General features: G+C 36.7%; 1 protein-coding gene across 1 annotated transcript in view; it reads right to left on the bottom strand.

Moving 5' to 3' along the window:
- The window catches only part of LOC115438195 (zeta-sarcoglycan-like), a 149,162-nt gene that overhangs the window by 13,488 nt on the left and 115,134 nt on the right, over window positions 1-20,540 (bottom strand). Inside the window, exons 5-6 of the mRNA XM_030161628.1 lie at window positions 17,933-18,055; window positions 13,660-13,732 (exon numbers count right to left, since the gene is read on the bottom strand). Coding sequence (XP_030017488.1) covers window positions 13,660-13,732; window positions 17,933-18,055 — 196 coding nt within the window. The remainder of the gene's footprint in view (window positions 1-13,659; window positions 13,733-17,932; window positions 18,056-20,540) is intronic.

Below are 20,540 nucleotides of genomic sequence, written 5' to 3'. Positions count from 1 at the left end.
GTAGCCGAAATAATTCCAGATAACTGACGTTGCTTTTCTTTTTGACACGAAGTCTCACTCCATGTCCAGGGGGCGTGGTCTGCATCGGCAAACTCATTAAGAACGAGTGTGATTGGATCACTGTGTGCAGTGTGTCAGGTACCCAGGTTAAACTTAGATGAGAACATGTTGAGTTCATTTACCCCCTACATTGCAGAATCTGCAATGTGACTATTGCGCACACATACATTGCGATGACGATGCTCAAGCGATCTAATCTGTAATGTATTACAGTTTGGAAGTAACTTGCACCACACTGTTTATTTATCCCAAATGGCCAGTTCTTTTTTAGCTTTCTCACATGCATAGAACAACGATCAATAAAGGAAGCGTTAAGAGACAAATGGACCCATATAATCATCAAATCAATGATATAATTCAAAAAAAATAAATCATCTAAAATGAGTGTGGTCAGTGTGTATTTGATCCAAACATTCCTAATACTAAATGGTCATTTTTCTGGCTGTAAACAGTTGTCATCAACCACAACAACAGTAATTTGTTCTGGGAATAAACACAGTCAGCACCAGTCGCCTCATTTCATCTAAATCTGTACAAATAAGCAGAAAATGCAGACTTTTCTGCAACTCACTGTGCTTAGGTCAAAACTCTGTCAATCAGCTGTTTGATCAGGGGATGGTTTCCCATCATGCACTGGGCTCTTGAAGACCGACTGCAGCTGTAACTGTCACTGTTGTCCCTTATGATGTCAGCAATTTTTTAAAAAAATTATTTCTCTGTGTAATAAGTCAGTTTTAATACATTTACTTTAGAAAACACAAAGCTCCAGAGGATGAAATCTAAACACTGACATTTGATTCCAACTTGCTTCGACATAAAACAGGAAACAGACCAATCATCGGTGATCACGTCTATGAAGGTTGGACTCAAGTTGAACAAGCCTGTTTCTAGTCTTGGAAGATCATGAAGGAAGTTTATTAGGTTATATGAAGACAAAATGAACATCTTGGTAGTTGATTTTTGGGTCAGATGAAGGGAAAGTGAACATGTGCTAATGCTAATGGTTTTAAACCTGCCAAAGACGCTGAAGCAGGAAACATTTAGTAGGTGTTCACTGCCATCCTCCTCAATCAGAACCAGTCTACTGAAGTTAACAAGGGCTGATTTCAAGAATGTGCTGCAGAAACTCAGACGTTTATGAGGTTGAAATCATGACACTGAACATGAACAATTCAAAAACTGTGAAACAATCACATGCTGTATGATAAACATTTGAAATGATCACTAATGCTGTAAGATAAATGTTGGAGACAGGAAGCATAGTTAGAAGTTTGATGCTTTGTTACTGTATATTCATTATTTTATCAAAATTATGACCAAAGTATAATGGTTATTGTTATATTTACTTTTTATACATAATAAATAAAAGTGATCAAGGATTTGTGTATTTCTGTTCAGTATTTAAAGCTGCGTATGACTTTCGTCACTAATTTTTCATCAAATCTGTAAAACCAGTCATATCCTAAGTATCATGAATCCATGAGTCTTTCCGCGATCACTCACCTGAATCTCTTCCCTCACAGTGAACAGTTTTGAAGTGTGCTCCACCATAAACGCTCCATTTGTTTACAAACAGAGCTGGCAGGTAACTTGGGAATTTTCGGAAATTTGTCGCGAAGCCATAAACGTGTTTGTTCCCACTGCGGCCATAATGCAGCTGTGTGGAGCTCTGCTTCCCACAAAGCATGTTGCGACATATTTCCAAAAATGCCAGAGTGACCTGCTGGCTCTGTTTAAATAAAAAAAAAAAAAAAGAGTTTTGTCATTCCATCACAAAGAAGAGAACAAATCTGGTTTCTGAGGACCTGTATTTGCCAAATCAATAAAATCACTAATAAATAAATGAATACATTAAAATGGATTGTTTAAAAAAAAATCACTTGGAGTGTACAGGGAAGTCCAGCCTCCAAACATATTCAAAAAAGAGTCCCATATTTTAGAAAATTGTTGTTGTGAGCCCCTCAACAAGTGTCTAATTTTTTTTTTTTCCAGTCCTGTGTTAACCCAATACCACTTCACTAGCAGCTTGTAATACATATATTATGTTTTGTGTTGTTTTATATGTTTTTTCTATTATTATTATTTTTTTTTGTGTATGTTTTTTCTGTTATTTTAATAGCTTCACAGTGTTATTGATCCTTGAACATTCTTGTTGTAAGCTCTTGTCTGTGATTTTGTGTTCTTTCTTAAATTACACTGGGTTACAAAAAAAAATGTTTTTTGCAAGTTGTCTAGGTTTTTTCAGCTGAATTCGGACCATTTTGCACCGCTAAATCCAAAAATGACATCTGTTTTTCTCAATCAGGTCAGGTTTTTTTGCTAATTTGATTTTGAAAAATTTGATCTTCTCACAAAATTGATTACATTTTTGTGACTTTATCAGCTGATTTTTTTATATAGTTCTCACCCAAAATATGTTTTAAGAGGAAAAAAAATCATTTTCTAACAGGATTCCTGTTAGGTACAATGGTGTATTCAGCGCAGATGTAGCAGAATACGTCAGGCTTATTTTTGCAAGATGTTCTAGTCAAAGCCATTTCATTCACCTGTAATATTAAAAAAAAACATTAATCATAAATTGGCAAAAGTAAAATCTTCAGAACTCATTTATTGCAAGAAATATGAAAGAATTTTGTATCATATGATGTGAAAATGCCCATAAATGTAAGCAAAAATGTTAAAAAAGCCAATATGTAGCATAGTTCAGAAAGTTGACCTGATTGAGCAAAATTAATGTGATTTTTGGATTCGGCACACCAAAATGATCCTAAATCAGCTCAAAAAACTTAAACAATAAATTTGTTGTTGACCAGTGTTATGTATGAAAAGTTTAATAAAGAAATTGAACGCAAAAAATAGATTGTTTATAGTGGAGTACACTTAGAAATTGTTCACTGTGAGGGAAGAAATCCAGGTGCATAATCACGGAAAGACTTACAGATTGATGACACTAGGCTATGACTGGGTTTTTCTAATTTGATGAAAAATTGGTGACAAAAGTCAAACACAATTTTAAGTTCTCCATTAAATGTTGGCTATTAGGCCTGCAGATACGTGACCAAGGGACCTTGCACCCACGCAACTGAGTGTTTTTGCTCTTATTCATAAGGCAAACAATATTTTGCTACAAAAATTGTCAGTCTTGTAGATAAACATGTTATCTAAACTACCAATGTCTATTTAGAACAATAGTTGAACAGGAACAGCATGTTATCCACTTTTGCATAAACCCTAAAAAGTAATGTACCTTCTCAGCGGCTACGTGACTGAGCATGTATTTTTTTTGTAATTTTCACATAATTAAGCTAACTCAAGCAAATGATCATACATACAGTTTTAAAGTACTTGTTAATATCTACACAGAAATATAAAATAAACATATTTGTGTCATTTAGTTTAAAAGTTATAGGTCATTAAACAGCAACGTCGCTCCTCCGTGCACTCGATCTGACCCTTTCTTATCCTTATGGTTGGAAGTAAAGACGATGTTTGCTGCACCTCAATTTTTCCAGGAAATAATCTTAAAAAAAATAAAAAAAAAGAAAGAAACAAAACAAACCAAAATATCGCAGCATCGTGATCCTAGTTTTGTGATTTATATCCGTGTTCACAGATTCTCACCCATACACACCCACAGATGTGATGGTGAAGCCTCAGCATCCACATGGTTTCTTCTCTGCAAAGCCCTCGTGTCACTTCATTTCATTGACTGTACTGGGTGTTTGCAGCCATAAAGGTTTTTGCTGTTCTCTGGAAAATCTGCCCGGCTTTTCTTCCCGTGTTCAGACTGACCTTTAATTCTCTGTAAAGGTCAGCGTACGGCAGCGGCGAGCGGTAGAAGAGCTGCGCTGACAAAAAACTACTGATGGCATGTTAAAAATGATCTGTGTTTTCTCCATCCTCTGTGTCAAATTTAACAAGCCAAAAAATATTTCTCTGGTAGTTCAGACACATCTGTAGACCTTTTACTGTAATTCATATCTTAATAAAATTATCTTTACTCAGTATATTCATTAGTTAATTTAATGTATTACATTGAAGTAAAGTGCCATTAAGATTCTTTTCAAACCAACACAAATGAAAGAGAAGATGTATTTATTTTGTTATCTAGGATTTTTTTTTCTGTCATGATAAATATATTTATTGCCTCTAAGGTTTCAATATTTCCAGATGTTTCAGTATTTATTTATTTTTACCTAATTTAAACAAACCTTGCATTATAATGATTGTGTTAGATGCTCTACTTGTAGATTTGATCAAAGTTCTGCTTTTTAAGTGTTGGTCATGTTGTGAGTTTGAAGAGTTTACAACAAATAGATGTTTGATAAGTAATAGTGACATGTTTTTTCAAGTACATTTTATAGAAAAGGGCAACTCAATGTTGAACATCCAGTGGGAAAACAGTGCTTAACCCTTTCATGCATGAATGAGAATCTTAGTCAATATTTTTTTTTTTCTTGAATGATATTATTCCTTTTTAGGCGTGAAAAAACAATAAAATTGAAATTTTTTAATAAACCTATTTTTCATGAAGTTACAAAAATGTCCACTCATTTGGACACCATGCATTTAATTTCTGAAGCAAAGAAACATGTATTTAAAACATATCACCAGAAAGTGATATGTGTGAAAACTATGAAATAAAAACATTTTTAACCCGTTTAACCCTGACCATATTTTCAGGGAAAAACATCTAAAAAGACATACCCAAAGTAAATGAAGAATTACTTATAATACTTATAATAAGGTTCATATGGATGTTCTTGGTGTCTATGGACATTTAGAGACCTCACAGAATCTATTCCCATTGTCTAAAATATTGTATCTATTACTATGCCTGAGTAAACTGTAACAAACTAAAAGAGAAATTAGAATTTTTTTTTTATCCTTGCCTGATTTTTAATAGGGTATATTTCACCCCACAAAGATTAAAAATCATGTTTGAACATTAAAGTTTGCACTAAAATACACTTTTGATGTACTTTTATTAACATTAGGGTCTAAACTTTGAGCAAAAGTTGAAAAAAACATCCATTGTCCTGATTTATTATATTTTTTTAGTAGATGAATATTAATATAATTTTTTCAGCGTGCCAGCGGGCTGATAGGGCTAATGCTGCTAATCTGATTTTTTTTCTCACATTTTAACATACTCTAATACTAGTTATTACTCCACTTCATGGAGAATATTTTCCCAAAAACTTTTTATTTCACAAAACCGTTAATTACAGTCTAATGACAACTAGCAATTGATTTACACTAAAACATATTATACAGGTTTATCAAGCACAGCAAAGTTACAGTACTAGTATGGATTGCAGTGTTTGTGATGATGCACAAGTGTCCACTGTGTTAAAACAACAAAACCCATGAATATACAAGAGAACAGCTGTAGAATACCAGTCCACTGTAGTGACCACTATGCATGAAAGGGTTAAAAAAAAAAAACAATAACAGATTGAAAGATTGAAGTGAAATTATTTTGTTTTCACCTTGTTGTATTTGTATGAACAATTTAAAACCACAACTTTAAACTGTAAAGAAATTATTAGATATTTATTGTGATAATTATCAATATCAAACTACATTTATATTTTTGTATTTGGCCATTTCTAATCTTATTTTAGCGTCGTCTCTTTCCATCAGTGATCCTTTGGGTTTGATACTTCCATAAGTTGTCATTATTTCGTTAGTAAATTAATGAATTAACCTTTATGTTTTTAACCATAAAGACCCAAACATCCACCGACAACTTAAACCATCCACTGATATAAATGTTTAATACCTGCTGATCCAGTAATCTTATCAATACATGTAAATAACTGGTGTAAAATGTAGTTTGTCATCTTTTCATGGTCATCAGATATGGCGAATTTGACAGACTGATCTCAAGAAATTGCGTTGTATGTCACGCCAGTTCTTATGGCCTTTGGTGTACTATACGTACGCATTTTCATCGTTTCTTGTATTATTCAACGCCATTTGATCACGTGTTGTAGAAGCCAATAACGTAATAAAAACCGATAACGTAATAACGGCTGATAATGTAATAAATTTGCTATTTTTAAAATGTAATAGGCTAATAATGTAATATCTGGCCAATAACGTAATAAAAGTCCTGAACCGATAACGTAATAGCTTTTGGATAATAACGTTATAACTTATTACGTTATTGGCTCAGTTATTACATTTGCAAAGATTTTTTTTTTTACCAGGCCAATAACGTAATAACCAGCCAATAAGTTATAACGTTATTAGCCAAAAGTTATTACGTTATCGGTTCAGGACTTTTATTACATTGTTGGCCAGATATTACGTTATTGGCCTATTACATTTTAAAAATGGCAAACTTATTACATTATCGGCCGTTATTACGTTATTACATTATTGGCTTCTACACGTGTCAATTAACGTCAAGATCTCTGGTTTACACATCTGTAACCGCTAACCCAAACTGGTAATCATGTGGTATTTGACGTGGAAAGTTTATAATGCGTGCGGATAACACACCAATTAAAAGTGGTGTGTATGACATGTATATTTATGCAATTCACGATATGATATGATATGTGATATGCATGCAATGCATATCACATTGCATTTGGATGTTCAGAGGCGCCGTAGTTACCATGGAAACACCATCATCTTCTACAACATTGATTCACCAGTACAAACCTATGGAGCTTGATCAATGATAGTAGATGGACACTTATTTTATGTTCAGTTAATGATGTATTTTACTGAAAAAGTCACTTTTTCTTCAGTTTTCTAATAACCCTCAACTTTAATCTGAGCTTGTATGGACATCTACATGAGCAATGGATTTGAATGTGGGAAAATACCTGATTTCCACTTAAAATACTCACAATACAGAGCATAATATTATAATAAAAGGTGATAAATCACTTAAGAAAGGTTAAAAATGGAGAAAAATTAATTTGGGAACTGCCACAAAAGCAGCGCTGGGTCTTTTTGTTTACAGGTTCATCTTATTTTTGTCACTAAAACAAAAACTTGTGCGGCAGTGATAAGTGTTTTTATAAAATGACAGATGGAAGAATTGGTTAAATGGTAAATGAGTGGAATGCAAAACTAAGAACAAAATATTCCAGTCCTGCCTCACCTCAACTCAATTCAACCAAGTTCATAGGTGGAACAGTCTGATCACAGCTGAGTGGGACTTAGAGGAGTTGTTCTGGGCCGTTATCTTGGTAATGAACCTGTCAGAGGTGGCTGTCCTGGACGCCGCTCAGATCACCTGCAACTGCCACGCTTTAAACCCAGAGACGACGTAGAGAAAATGTAAGAAAAATAAGCTGTTTTTTTTTTTTTTTTCTGCAGAATCCACCACCGTGTGTGAGGTCTGCATCCACAGCCTCCACATCCACACTGGTCTGCTTTGGTTTCTTCACGTCACAGTCGTCTTACATCAAGGAACGTACTAAAAGTCGTGGGTTTTCATGAACATTTTTTCTCTTACTTTTACTGGAGATTTATCAGGTTAACTTACAGGGTTCCAACGGGGTCTTACAAGTCTTGAATTTACAAATCTGCATTTAATACCTTAAAAAACTTGTTGGCTGTATTGTGTTTAAATGTGTCTGGGAAATGTCCAAGATGCAAAGACGGTAACGTAAGTCAACTTGGTTCCACCCATTCCAACCTAACAATTTATACTGAAATTAGGACCCGGGCCCGGTTCGGGGGCAGTGTGCAGTGAAAGTGAAACTTAAGATGCTTTACCTTCTGGCGGAGGTAATTAGTATTGTGATCACTTTGCTTTGTGTTTGTGTGCGTGTTTGTTTGTTAGCAAGATAACTCAAAAAGTTATGGACGGATTTTCACGAAACTTTCAGGAAATGTTGATACTGGCACAAAGAAGAAGGGATTACATTTTGGTGGTGATCGGGGGGAGGCAGATCTATCTTGGCGGAGGTCTGCGCTCTCCAAGTGCTTTTCTTGTTCCTCTATTGCCGCATGTCCACAAATTGAAACTAGTTCGACTCAGCTCGGCTCCCATTGTTGCGCACCTCATTTCCTTTCCCCTACCGTCGGAAACTTGTCTTTGAGGGGGTACGACGTTTGATGCCCGCAACGGAACCAGAACTGGGCCCGGCAATCACTCTGCCGCTACATTCACAAGCGTCACTAAGTAACGTATCAAATAAGTGACATTCCTGTAAATGTGTCACATACTTTGGACAAATGTTTGAACATATTGGAGGAGTTCCACCCTTTTGAACAAATGGAGGCTTTGACAGTGTTCCAGTGGACCTGGTGTCGTCTTTTTAGTCCGTTTCTGCCTCAACGCCATGTTGGCTACGTTCTGACCAAAACAATGAAGCGTATGTGTGACGTCATCGCGCATGCGCAACAAAGGCAGAATCGATAAGCAGAATCGATAAGCAGGCAGGCAAACCATTCCAAGGAATCAAGCTACTGGGATCCGGTTCTCAAAAAGAACCGGTTCTCGATTCCCATCCCTACTGCCCATGTGAGAGACTCTGTATGAAACCCAAAAGTAATACAGGAGTCATGTAACACATTACAATTCTGAGACAGTAATATTGTAAGCTAAGGAAATACTTTTAAATAACAGTAACAAGTAATCTGTAATGGATTACAGTTTGGAAGTAACTTGTACAATGCTGTTGGTGATAAGTTGACATCAAACTTCAGTAAATGTAAGAGGAAAAAATGCACATGAAAACCCACAACTGTCGAATATGTACTTCTATGTGTCTTCCATCAAACTCCCATGTGGTTTTTAAAACATCGGTTTTACTTCCAGCCTAGAAGAACTGCAAAACAAAACATGTTCCTGACACAACTGAGGCCTTTCTGGTGCATTGATCACACGTCCATCTGTTCTCGATACACGTCAGGAGGATGAAACTAAATCTCTGAACGTGAACTCGCTAGATGACAGATATAGAACGGGACGACTTCAAAGACTCTGCCAGGAGTAACAGCATCACAACTGTCACACAGTTTTCCCACTTGTACGGATACGTCTCGGACACTTGAAGGCATCATCCATGAAAATAACACGAGTAGCTCCGATCTCATCATGGAATTAACAGGAATAGTTTCATGTTGAGGTTTGTGATTTCCCACTGTAAGCTTCTGGGTAGGCATTTAGCTGTTGTTGCAGCTGGAATTCCTGGAAATAATTCTTAAATTTTTCATTGACAATAGTCTTAGTACTGTGTATTTCTCTAAAACACTATCAGAATACTGTAGACCAGGGGTCAGCAACCTGCAGCTCCGGAGCCGCACGCAGCTCTTCATCCTCCTTGTAGTGTCTCCCTTTACTGTGGTCAAGCCAGCTGTGATTCTCTTCTGCATGGTTAAGCCAGCCGCTAGCATTTGTCTTGTGTGCTACTCATTCGACAATTACGGTAGATGAGCTGCATGGAGTGAATGTGCTTTCCAGACAACAAAAGTAAGGGCTCATTTATGCTCTACGTTAAAGACACAGACGCAGACGGATGGAGGGTTCTGTCCGTCCTTTGTATATTACTCACGTAATTCTGTCCGTTTTCCGGGAGCTTGCGGATGTGAACCCAGACGAAGAATATGGAGCAGTACAACTGGGAACTGCGGAGGCAGTGTTGAGTTTTGAAGAGAATTATTTCCATAAATAGCGATACTTTTCATAGAGCGACTGTATGAGTACTGTGTACTTTTGGGGTAATCCTACAATAGATTCCCTTCCAAGCTCCAAAAGTGTTTTTTCATCTGAAATAGGCTCTAAGACTAAATTCAATGATAAACAAAATCATTTTTTCCCATAAGTACCTCATGAATTTGGTATATTTGGTATTAGTACTTCATATACTATTAGCACAAATACTATGAACTACTTTTACTGTGTACTTTTAGAGTAATCATACTCCAGAATTCATTCCACACTGCACTTCTGTTTGTTGTATTCAGTGGTTATAACAGATAAAATGTGAAAAAAGAAAAAAAAAAAAGATTAAAACTTTTAAAAGTTTTTAAACTGTTATTTTTTGCAGCTCCAAACTTCCTTTTTTTGGCGGAAGAGGGGGCAAAATGGCTCTTTTGATAATAAAGGTTGCAGACCCCTGCTGTAGACCAACCCACCAAAGGGTCAAATCTGGCCCATGAAATGTAAAAATTACACTAACGATATCAACAAGGGTGTCAAAATCAACACACACATACAACAAATCAAGTACTGTACTGATCTCTGCACACATGTATTGTATAAACTGCATATATTTATTATACATATCTTTTACTACCTTGGACGGGAACTTTTTTTAACATTGCAAGGAAAAATATTAACACTTTAATAATTCCTTAGCTTGTTTATTTACTTATTACACTTCCACAGAGGAATCATTCTTCAAACTCTTTGAACAAAAAATTTTTTAATTTATTTGGGAAAAAAAAAAAAAGGAAAATAACGCAAAAGACAGTGGATAATGGCATAATAAATGGTGATAAATCACTTAAAAGTTAAATATAGAGGAAAAAAATATTTTGGAACTGCCACAAAGGTAGCTCTGGGTCTTTATGGGTTAAATGGGAGACGTCTTTAAAATCCTTGAATATGATGCCGTTGACCGAGCACCTCAGCTGAGTATCCGATTCTTCAGCACATCCAAGGACTCATACCTGTTCAGACTGATAACAGAATGTGGAGAGAGGCAGACAAGAACACCTCCAAAATCCTAAAATGAATGTTCAGACCTCGCAATTGTGTTCGGATATCTCAGTACGGATGCGGATGCAAGGTCTGTACAGTAAAAAAATAAATATAATAAAACCCAGATAACTGTAGACGGAACTGTGCTGCATGCTGACAGTTTATTTGCAGACTTGTTTTTAATAAAAAGCGGTCATATTTGCATTGAAATCTGCACGTATATAGCTGAAAAATCGCTGAAACTTATTTCTCTTCTCCTGCTGTAAGTCCTGGATTATCAGTGAGAGAAAGTGACCTCAGAATGCGCCTACAGTTACTGTCATTTATCACAGACGGATCAAAAAGTTTGTTCTCGGTGTCATGATAGTGGCTGGGCTTTAAATATTTATGGGTCACGGGGTATGGAGGGGACAGAGGAGTGGATAAGATATGCTAAAGATTTTTGTAGAAGGTTCAAAGTGAGGGAGAGTGTGGCAGCCGATGTGAAATTCATAAAAATCTGGCCCCAAAATACAAAGGACAGGATGCATCAGGAGTGGGACATGGTGGATTCTAAGAGTGGTTCTGGTATTGGACTGGAAATGAAAAGGATGTGTCGAACATGAAGCACAAAGCAGGGTTTCATATTTAGATTTGTCTGGCCTATTGAGAGTTTATTTTTATGTTGCAATGCAGCAGTGAAGAAGAGGAGGATGCAGAAGCACAAACCAAAGCCCTGTTGTGGGAGTAATAAAAGAGTATCTTCTAACATGTATAGGGACGGGAATCGAGAACCGGTTCTTTTTTGAGAACCGGTACCCAGTAGCTCAATTCGTTGGAATCGTTTGCCTGCCTGGGGCTCGTTTCATGGGTTAAACAGTGAACGCAACCGTTTGCGCGCCCTTCAGCGCAAATAGTGAGCGAACGATGGGTCGGCGAACGCAGAGGCTGAACGAAGGCAAAATCCTTGTTGTGTTCGCTAAGCCATCGTTCGCTCACTATTTGCGTTGAAGGGTGCGCTAAACAGGTGTGTTCACTATTTAACCCAGAACAACACCTCCGCTCCCACTGCTTCCAGTCATCTGACAGCATTATGGTTAGAATGAAGAACTATTATAGGATATCTGTGACCCCAGACGTCCTCCCTTACCCTTACCTGTCTGGATGGACCTCCTCACCCTCATCTGACTATAGATGTACCCCCTCAGCTGTCTGCATGTTAAATTTGAATGTTAAATATTATATATTGATTTACTTTTCAGCTCTAATTTTATTTTTGTAAATCTAGGTCAGCCCAAATCATACAGATCAAATGAAAGAAATAGTGTGTTTTAGGCACACTTGGAGACAGATGCTAGTCTGGTAATTTTCTTTTGTTTACAATGTGCACATTTTAGTTGGTGGCCAGAATTTTAAAGATCATGCAAAAATGAACAACTTTGGAATTCTAACCTTATTTAAATTGTGAAAAATAATATAAAGTTTTTTTTAAAACGAAGTGCAAAGTGTGCCTAAAAGGCGCACCCGGATACCGGAGGGTTAATACATTATGGCTGATGCATACTATGGTAAAGAGTCGTCCATGTGTTACTATGGCAGCCTGTCCACGTGTTGCCACATTCTCATGTCATAAAAACAGACTTTTAAGTATTTTACTCCAACAGTTATATTCAGCATAGTCGAACATAATATCTAAAAGGTTTTGTCCTACTTGATATCAATTTCTGTCGAGAACCGCATGTTTTGAATGTTTGCGTAAAGCTGAAAAAACTGACGTCCATTTCAAGTCCACGTGTTACCGAGCAGTAATTTGACATTTTTCACCTAAAAATTTTATTTCCCCATATTTTGTTATACATAATGTTAAAGTGCTTATAAATACCTACTCAAATATGTACAATCATGCATATAAGTTACTCTGATCACATGACGGAGACCTACAGCCTTTCCTCATTTTGTTTTTATGTATAGTCCTATTTAAGTCAATGAAAATAACCTACATAATGTTTAAGAAATAAATTGGTTTGAGATAAAACAGGAGCGTTTATTTAACATCCTGACAGTGCAATTACTCACAACATTTGACTGTGCAAATTTATCACATCTCCCAGTTTAAATACACCTGCCAGTTTGTGCAGAACTCACTAAGTCTGTACAGATGGCAATAATAACGCAGGTGTCAGACTAAAGCCGCCTCCTGAAACGCAATATGTTCCTTAAATTGAACAAAGCGAGTTAAATATAATGGAAAAATGCATCTGAACAGCAGGAAGTCTGACTGGTGTCCAGCTAAGCATTGTGCCGGCGTTCTCACGTTCGTTGAGCGTCCACTCGTTAAGATTTTGGACACATTGCGCTGGCGGTCACTCCTCGTCGAGCCTGGACGTGGATGTGTGTGTTTTTGCTTTAAAGCGAGCCTCATCAGTATTCCCCTCACTCTAGAGGAATTAGCTGCCAGAACACTGCTTTTTCTGCCAACTTTGATCCCAGCCTTCCCTTCAGGACCGGCGAGGTGGACAACAAACGGCACTCGTTATAGCTCGATAATGGACCGTCACAAGAGCGGAGAGCCTCGGGCGCCGAGCGTTGGATCACATACATCTCAACATTAGCCTTCTGTTTTAATCAATCCCCAAGAATAACTATTAGCTCACTTCTGGGCTGTGAAATTAAAATAATGGTCAAATTCAGTTTGTAAATTGTGCGATAATGATCCAGCCTCTACTTGAGTTTATAAGAGGGGGCTTGAGAATAATGATACTGGTGAATAATGGTCCCTGCCACTTTAACTTTTTTTTTTTTTTTTTTATGAAGCTCAACTTTGAAATGCCATGGAACATTTATCATCATTATTTAAAGATCTTCATTTTAATTCAACAGGATATGAACATGTGGCATTAAGCTTTAATGGATTTCTTGAAAGTCAATGAATTTAAACTTACTTAAGGTCTTCAGAAGTCCTCGCCTGGATCAGGGGAGTTTCCACCGAATGTCGAAAAACGGCGCCTTCTGAGCCTAGAAAGAGAGGACTTTGTAATTCGCAAACACAGCAGCCATATAGATGCGTTAAAACTGATGCATAATTGGACTTTTTTGTAAAGCAAGCATGAAGTGCGTAATGAACCAAAACAAAAAAATGTAAACATAAACAAACAGCTGGTGCCAGGAACAACAAACCCCGCCCCTCGCACATATTTCACCGATTCTAAGTCAATGAGAGTGTTTAAAAAATTAATACAAAAATCAGAACTTTCACCTACTTTTTCCAAAATGTAATGAGCTCTATTCTGGGTCACTGCCAATCTATAACCCAAATTTGGTATGAATTTGTCCAATAATTTTGCTGCTACACACATTTGAAATTTCGCCCATTATAAGTAACTGGACGGGGGGGATTTTAAAAGAATTCATAAAAAATTTAAACTTTGACTTACTTTTCCCAAAATGTAATGAGAGCTTTTCTGGGTCACTGGTAATTTATAAACCACATTTGGTGTGAATTCAACCAATAGTTTTACTGCTAGAGTGTAAACAAACAAACTGAACCAAAAACAATACCCCTAGTAGGGATGTAACAATATGAAAATTTCATAACACAATTATCATTATTATCACGGTATTGTTGAAATTGTGCTCAAAATGTTCAAAAAGTACTTATACACACACTGAAATAATTTAACCAAGTTGTATTTTGAAAATAAATAAATAAATGAATAATAGGCATAATGTACTTTCTCTCGAGCTCCGCCCACAGCTCCATTCACCCCCGGAGACGCCGGGCGTCTGGGGGCGGGACAACATCGTGGCATTTATCCAATTACCGTCCAGTTTTGAGGCAATGAAAAAACCTGTTCCACTCAGTCCCATTGAAGTGCATGGACGCTGAGCGTCTACGGACAAATGCACTGAGCAGAGATCGAATGAGAAAACAGAGACACGGGAATGTATGAGAAGTGAACAACATGGAGTCTGATGATTTGTCATAAAGGTGATTCTGAATGAACTCGTCTGTGAGATGAACGTGTTCTAACACATTTGTAGTCAGTGAAATGTCAACACAACCGAACATATGTAACCATTTAACTTTTGTAATTTTAGGGGAAGCTGAGCTTCCCTTGCAGTCTGTGAGAAATCACCACTGATTTACAATTATTTCTATCGCCAAAGGTGTTTGAGGGAAACAGAGAAGTAAAAACGATGCATAAGGCAAGAGAAGCTGTTCTACCTTTTATGTTATGTGATTTGTATATTTGGATTCATATTTGGTATTAATTTATTCTTGCACTCAATGGACTGAAAACTAGCTAATGTTAGAGCAGCTGCTGATTATGCAGAACATCTGCAGATAAATAACGTCAGAGCAATACCTTGATTTAACAAACAATCTGCATAAACACTGAAACTGTGGGGCCACCATTGTTGTTTGATGGCCTACATGACGTCAGACCTCGGAACTGGGAGTGCATCGAACTAGAACGAGTTCACAAGTGGGAAGTCACAGGTTTGACTGCCATTCCAGCACATTTTCACTGATTGAAGGCTGAAAAAACACAAGTTACGGGTTGCCTGGAACGCAGCATAATTTAACCTCAGACAATAAAGTTAACTTTCAAAATTACAAACCAACTCAAACTGCAGGAATGAATTTAATATTTTGGGTCAGACAGACCAGTGAGGACAAGCTGAGCCTCAATGCTGGTGCACTGCGGGCCATAAATGTTTAAAGAAATAGCAAAATCTGCAACAGTTTTATCATTAGAGGTGATTTTTGCCATTTTTCAGAGATGTGCAAAGAGGAAACTGAAACACCTTTGTGGAAAAAAATGCAATTTAAATATTTAACCTGTGATTTATCAGCAGTTTGCTTCCAAATATTCTGAAAATGTAAAAAAAAAGGTCATGGACAGATGACGAGACAAGATTACCACTCTGTCTCATTCGTGAGGTGAAAGGATAAAAAAGAAATCAGTCATTCGAGGTGAAACATAATGCTGTGTAGCGTAGCCTCCAGCACAACAAACAAGATTTTTGCTCCAAGTCGATTTTATGGAAGTGGAAATAATTAGCATTTTCATTGTTGTGACTATTGCTTGACATTTCATTGAAACAAAGCTACAAATTGTGTTTACAACGACAAAAATTGTAGTGAATTGTTTACACGAAAAATGAAAGTTCATACCCTGATTAAAGACTTCCTCTTTATTCCGTCTTAAAATTGTTTTTGGTATTTGCTCATTTCCAAAAAACTGTTATTTTCTGGTATAATGTTAAACAGTAGGCATATGGATTTAAGCTTCAGCTGAACAAAAAAGATATGTCACCGCTGTCGGGTGGAAACCTCTTATGTCCAAAACAGGTAATTTTCAGAAAAGTGGAAAAACGATGTATATTCTAAATAAATGAATGGAGTTCAGAGATGTAGTCACAAGCTGTTTTCATCGGTTAAATATTTCTAAAACCATCAGGCCAATGTGAAGACTGACCAATAGAGTCGTTTTATGACCAAAAATGGACTTACGAGGTTTCCGTTCGACAGCAATGATATACAGCATTGAATCTGGTGTTAATCAGAAAATGCCCCTAAGGTGTAAGAATATCCCATTTAAATAACCCTTGTCACATTATAATATATCATATCATTGCGTCATATTTTGAATAATAATGGAATAACAGCCTGCATGTAAATGTAGTCATTAACATTATGGGATGGCAGATGATGTTGGACCCATATCAGCTGGTTCTCATCGATGGAACCAAAGCCTTATTTAGGACATTATTTGCCATAACGTTGCTCCTATGAAGACGTTTCAGAACAGGAGAATGTTGAAGCCAGGTGATTACAATGCACATGGATCTGGTGTGATGCATGTTTATTTTCATCTAAAAAAAATAAAATATAAAATTGAGGGAGCAGTTTTGAGCAGTAACCAAAACTAGAAGTAAAGAGGATTCTGTCCTGGAGTTCATGGAGTTCTATCTGATCCTGTGTCTTCAGATGAGTTTTCTTTCTTGTTTTCATATTTAACCCTGAAAAACCTGACCCATCAACAACTAGCCACAAAATTATTTTTTTTTGGAACTGAGATGTTTATTGGACCTTTTTAACAAAATACAAGCAAAACACTTTGCCACATTATTTTGTTTATGATATGTTTGTATCACATTTGAGACATTGGGTATTTTTATAAAGCACCTTATGTACCAGCAGTATCAAATTTGATATGCACATTTTCGACACAATTTAATGGTACTATAATTAATCAGTTATCAAGTAACTGTGCATTGTTTCAGTACATGAAGTACTTATTACCCCACCCCCCGAAGGGAAGGAAAAGGGTATTGTTTTTGGTTTAGTTTGTTTGTTTAACACTCTAGCAGCAAAACTATTGGTTGAATTCACACCCAAATGGGTTTATAGATTGCCAGTGACCCAGAATAGATGTGACTACATTTTGGGAGAAGTAGGTCAAAGTTAAAATTTTTTATGAATTTTTCAAATCTTTTTTTCTCCCATTTACTTACAATGAACAAAATTTCTAATATCTATAAAAAACATCCATTTTGTTTCAATTTACTCCGAACTTGGCACATATAAAGAGGCAGTTGATATGCTGACATCAGCACATGCATAGACATGATGACATCAGCTGGACTGATGCTAAAATAAGCTACAATACGTGCGAGGGGCGGGGTTTGTTGTGCCTGGCACCATTTGTTTAAAAATACAAATGTTCTTGATGTAACTTTTTGAAAATTACCAAAGACTTTCCTGCAAAAAGTGTGTTGACGATTTAACGGTAGTGGCCATATTGAAAAGGGCAAAAAAAAAAAAAAAAAAAAAAAAAAACTTCCACTGGCTGCAGGGGGATGACAATCCACCAGGGGGCAGAAAATGCATATTAGGTCACATACAACAGGTTTGTATGGAAAGTATTGATCTTGTTTATTAGATATAAGTCTCCGAACCTGGTGTAGCAAATATGATACAAATGGTTTCATAGGGTTAATTACTGTTGTCTGTCTGTTGTTAAATTAACGTTAAGATGCTTTACTCAACATTAAAACTATGAGTGATGGAAAAAGAGCTTTTCATGAGGCCTATTAATCACATGTTACAGACCGTGAATTCAAGGAGGGATGTTAAACAATGATTAGTAACCACTGGAACAAAGGATTAGTCTGATGAGGTGTGATTTTATGCATTTATTTTTTTACCTGTGACTGTGAACTTTTCCGTGGTCATGATTATCTCGTCCTCATCGGCGGTGAAAATCAGCCGGTCTCCGTCTGTGCTGCGAACCTCCAGCCTCTGACACTGGGCGTCCACGGCCTCGGGTCCTGCACACACACAAGAACAAGCTGTAGCCTCTGGTTCCCAACAACACCTGCTCTGAAAAACAGGTCCATGAACTGAGATGAAGGCCTGGAATTAAAAAGGGGTTCTACAATAAGGTACCTGCTGTGTAGATGAGGGTATGTTGACGCATGTGCTGTAGATATGCCCTGAAATTATTTATTTTATATTATTACTTTTTGGGTTTTTTTGGTTTGTTTTTTTGGTTTTTATTTTATCTTGCAGTATTATTATTATTATTACTATTATTATTATTATTATTAATGTTGTTATTTTTTTAAATGTTGAGTGTACTTAAGAAGGTAATATCAGGGTGAATCACATTGTTTTTATGCTTGTAAATGGATACTGTTATGTCTGTTTGGGACGGGAGGACCCCAGGAAGAGTAGCTGATGTTCTGCATCAGCTGATGGGGATTCTAATAAATAAACAAATAAATAAATACAGAGGGGACTTGACATCTAGTGACACTAAGGTGAGAAAGCTAGTGGCAAAATTAACTTGTAGCATGTTTTTCCAATGGAGACTAAAGCCTAATAATCATGAGGAGACAACTGTCTGTTCAAGCAGCATTTGGGTCTGCATCAAAAACAAACAGGCAGCCACAGAAGGTCTGGTATGGAAGCGTATTGCATTCACACAAAAAAATAAAATTTGGCTGCTTTGACAGAGCCAAATTTTAATTTTTTTCAGGAAACAGTATCTCGTTAATTTGGAAAAACAGAGCCAATTTTTTTTTTCTTATTTTATACTGTTTTATGAAAAAATAAAAATTCGGCTCTGATTTTCTCAGTCAGTGGTGGATCCAGTGGCTGATCCAGGCAGGAGCTCCTTCTGCCTGTGCTGCTGAAAACCCTTCGGGGGAGCGTGAAGTTGGTTCCATTCGTGTAATCAGTTCCATTTACGGATCATGGAACTAGTTTGGTTTACAAAACTCAGAACCAAGCTGTGCCCTGACCTCCAAGCCCTGCTTAGCGCCCTAAAAGCCCCAGCTCCTGTGGGGCTTGGAGGGGCTCTAAACCGCAGTGAACCAGGAGACCAAACCGCTCCTCCACGGATCTAGTTCTGAGTAATGCTTTCCATCAGATCCGACAAATAAATGACTATGAATACACATTTTTACTCCTCTGCTGTTTGTATTTTCTTTAATGCTGGTGAATGTCATTTTATTTGACTTCATTAATGCCAACTCCAACTCCCACATCGCTGCGTCGCGCCCTGCAGGAAGCCAGGCTACAGGCTCCGAGCGCCGGCTCCTGTGGGCTTGTCCGGATAATTATGTCGTTAATTCAGAAAAACAGAGCCGAATATAAATTTTTTCAGAGGCAGTATCTCGTTAATTTGGAAAAACAGAGGCGAATTTTTTTAACTTATTTTTTTCTTGTAATTATGAGATAATTAACTCGTTATTCTGGAAAAACAAATTTATTTTTTGTGTGAATGCAATACGCTTCCATAGTATGGGATGTATTATACAGACAGACTGCAAGATGTAAGTCCTAAAAATAAAAGGATTCTACTTGGACAGTAATAATTGTGATTTTGATTATAGTGATTTATTCCAAACATGCAATGAAATTTAACATATATGCAAACTAGAAAACCATACATAATACAAATATCAAGAATCATAACGATCTTCGACAGAAGAACAGCACAACAGTTCCATTTCATGCCTGAAAAGGGGTGAGAAGAAGTGTAACTTATTTAATCCCACCCCCTCTCCCTAAAATATTAATAATATATATGTCCCTCTTCCTTTTACATTACTTTTATATTTATATATCTATTCACACACACTCATTCATCCATATACACATACATACGTTTATACATATATACAACATACAAGTACACATATAATCTTTTACCAATGCATTTCTTAGTTGTGCTGGCGAATAAATAAATAATAACTAACTCAAAGAAGGACATATATACATAAACAACAGTGAACATATGGTGACGATTAATAACCCTCTTCCCTATATCTTGTGAAAAACACGTTCTTATAAGTGTTTTTGAATTGGCTTCTGTTTGAACATTCCTTGTGCTCCTCCTTCAGTCTATTCCAGACTTTAACACCACTCGCACATATACTAAAATTTTTCCTAATAGTGCACACCCTCTGAATTTTGAAATTAAATCTACCCCTTAAATTATAACTCCCTTCCCTTTCAGTGAGTCATTTCTGTATGTTTCCTGGTGGTAGATTATTTTTGGCTTTGAATATGATTTGTGTTTGTAGCTGTATGACAGTGGTTCCCAACCTTTTTTTGGCTAACATCACAAATTTCTGGTGACCCCAGACATTCAAAACAGACATTTTTTACTAAAATTAATTTGTTTTTGATCGTGTAATAGTTTGCTATACTGTGCTGGAAATAAACGTTAATTTTAGAGGACATTTAGTCTATATAATGTATATTATTCTGGACGGAGGCAGTAAAGCCAGGTGTAGATTACTGCGC

The sequence above is a fragment of the Sphaeramia orbicularis genome, chromosome 18 (assembly GCF_902148855.1).
Source record: "Sphaeramia orbicularis chromosome 18, fSphaOr1.1, whole genome shotgun sequence".
NCBI lineage: Eukaryota > Metazoa > Chordata > Actinopteri > Kurtiformes > Apogonidae > Sphaeramia > Sphaeramia orbicularis.
The sequence above is the reverse complement of the archived record's forward strand: the minus strand, read 5'-3'. Positions and strand labels throughout refer to the sequence as shown.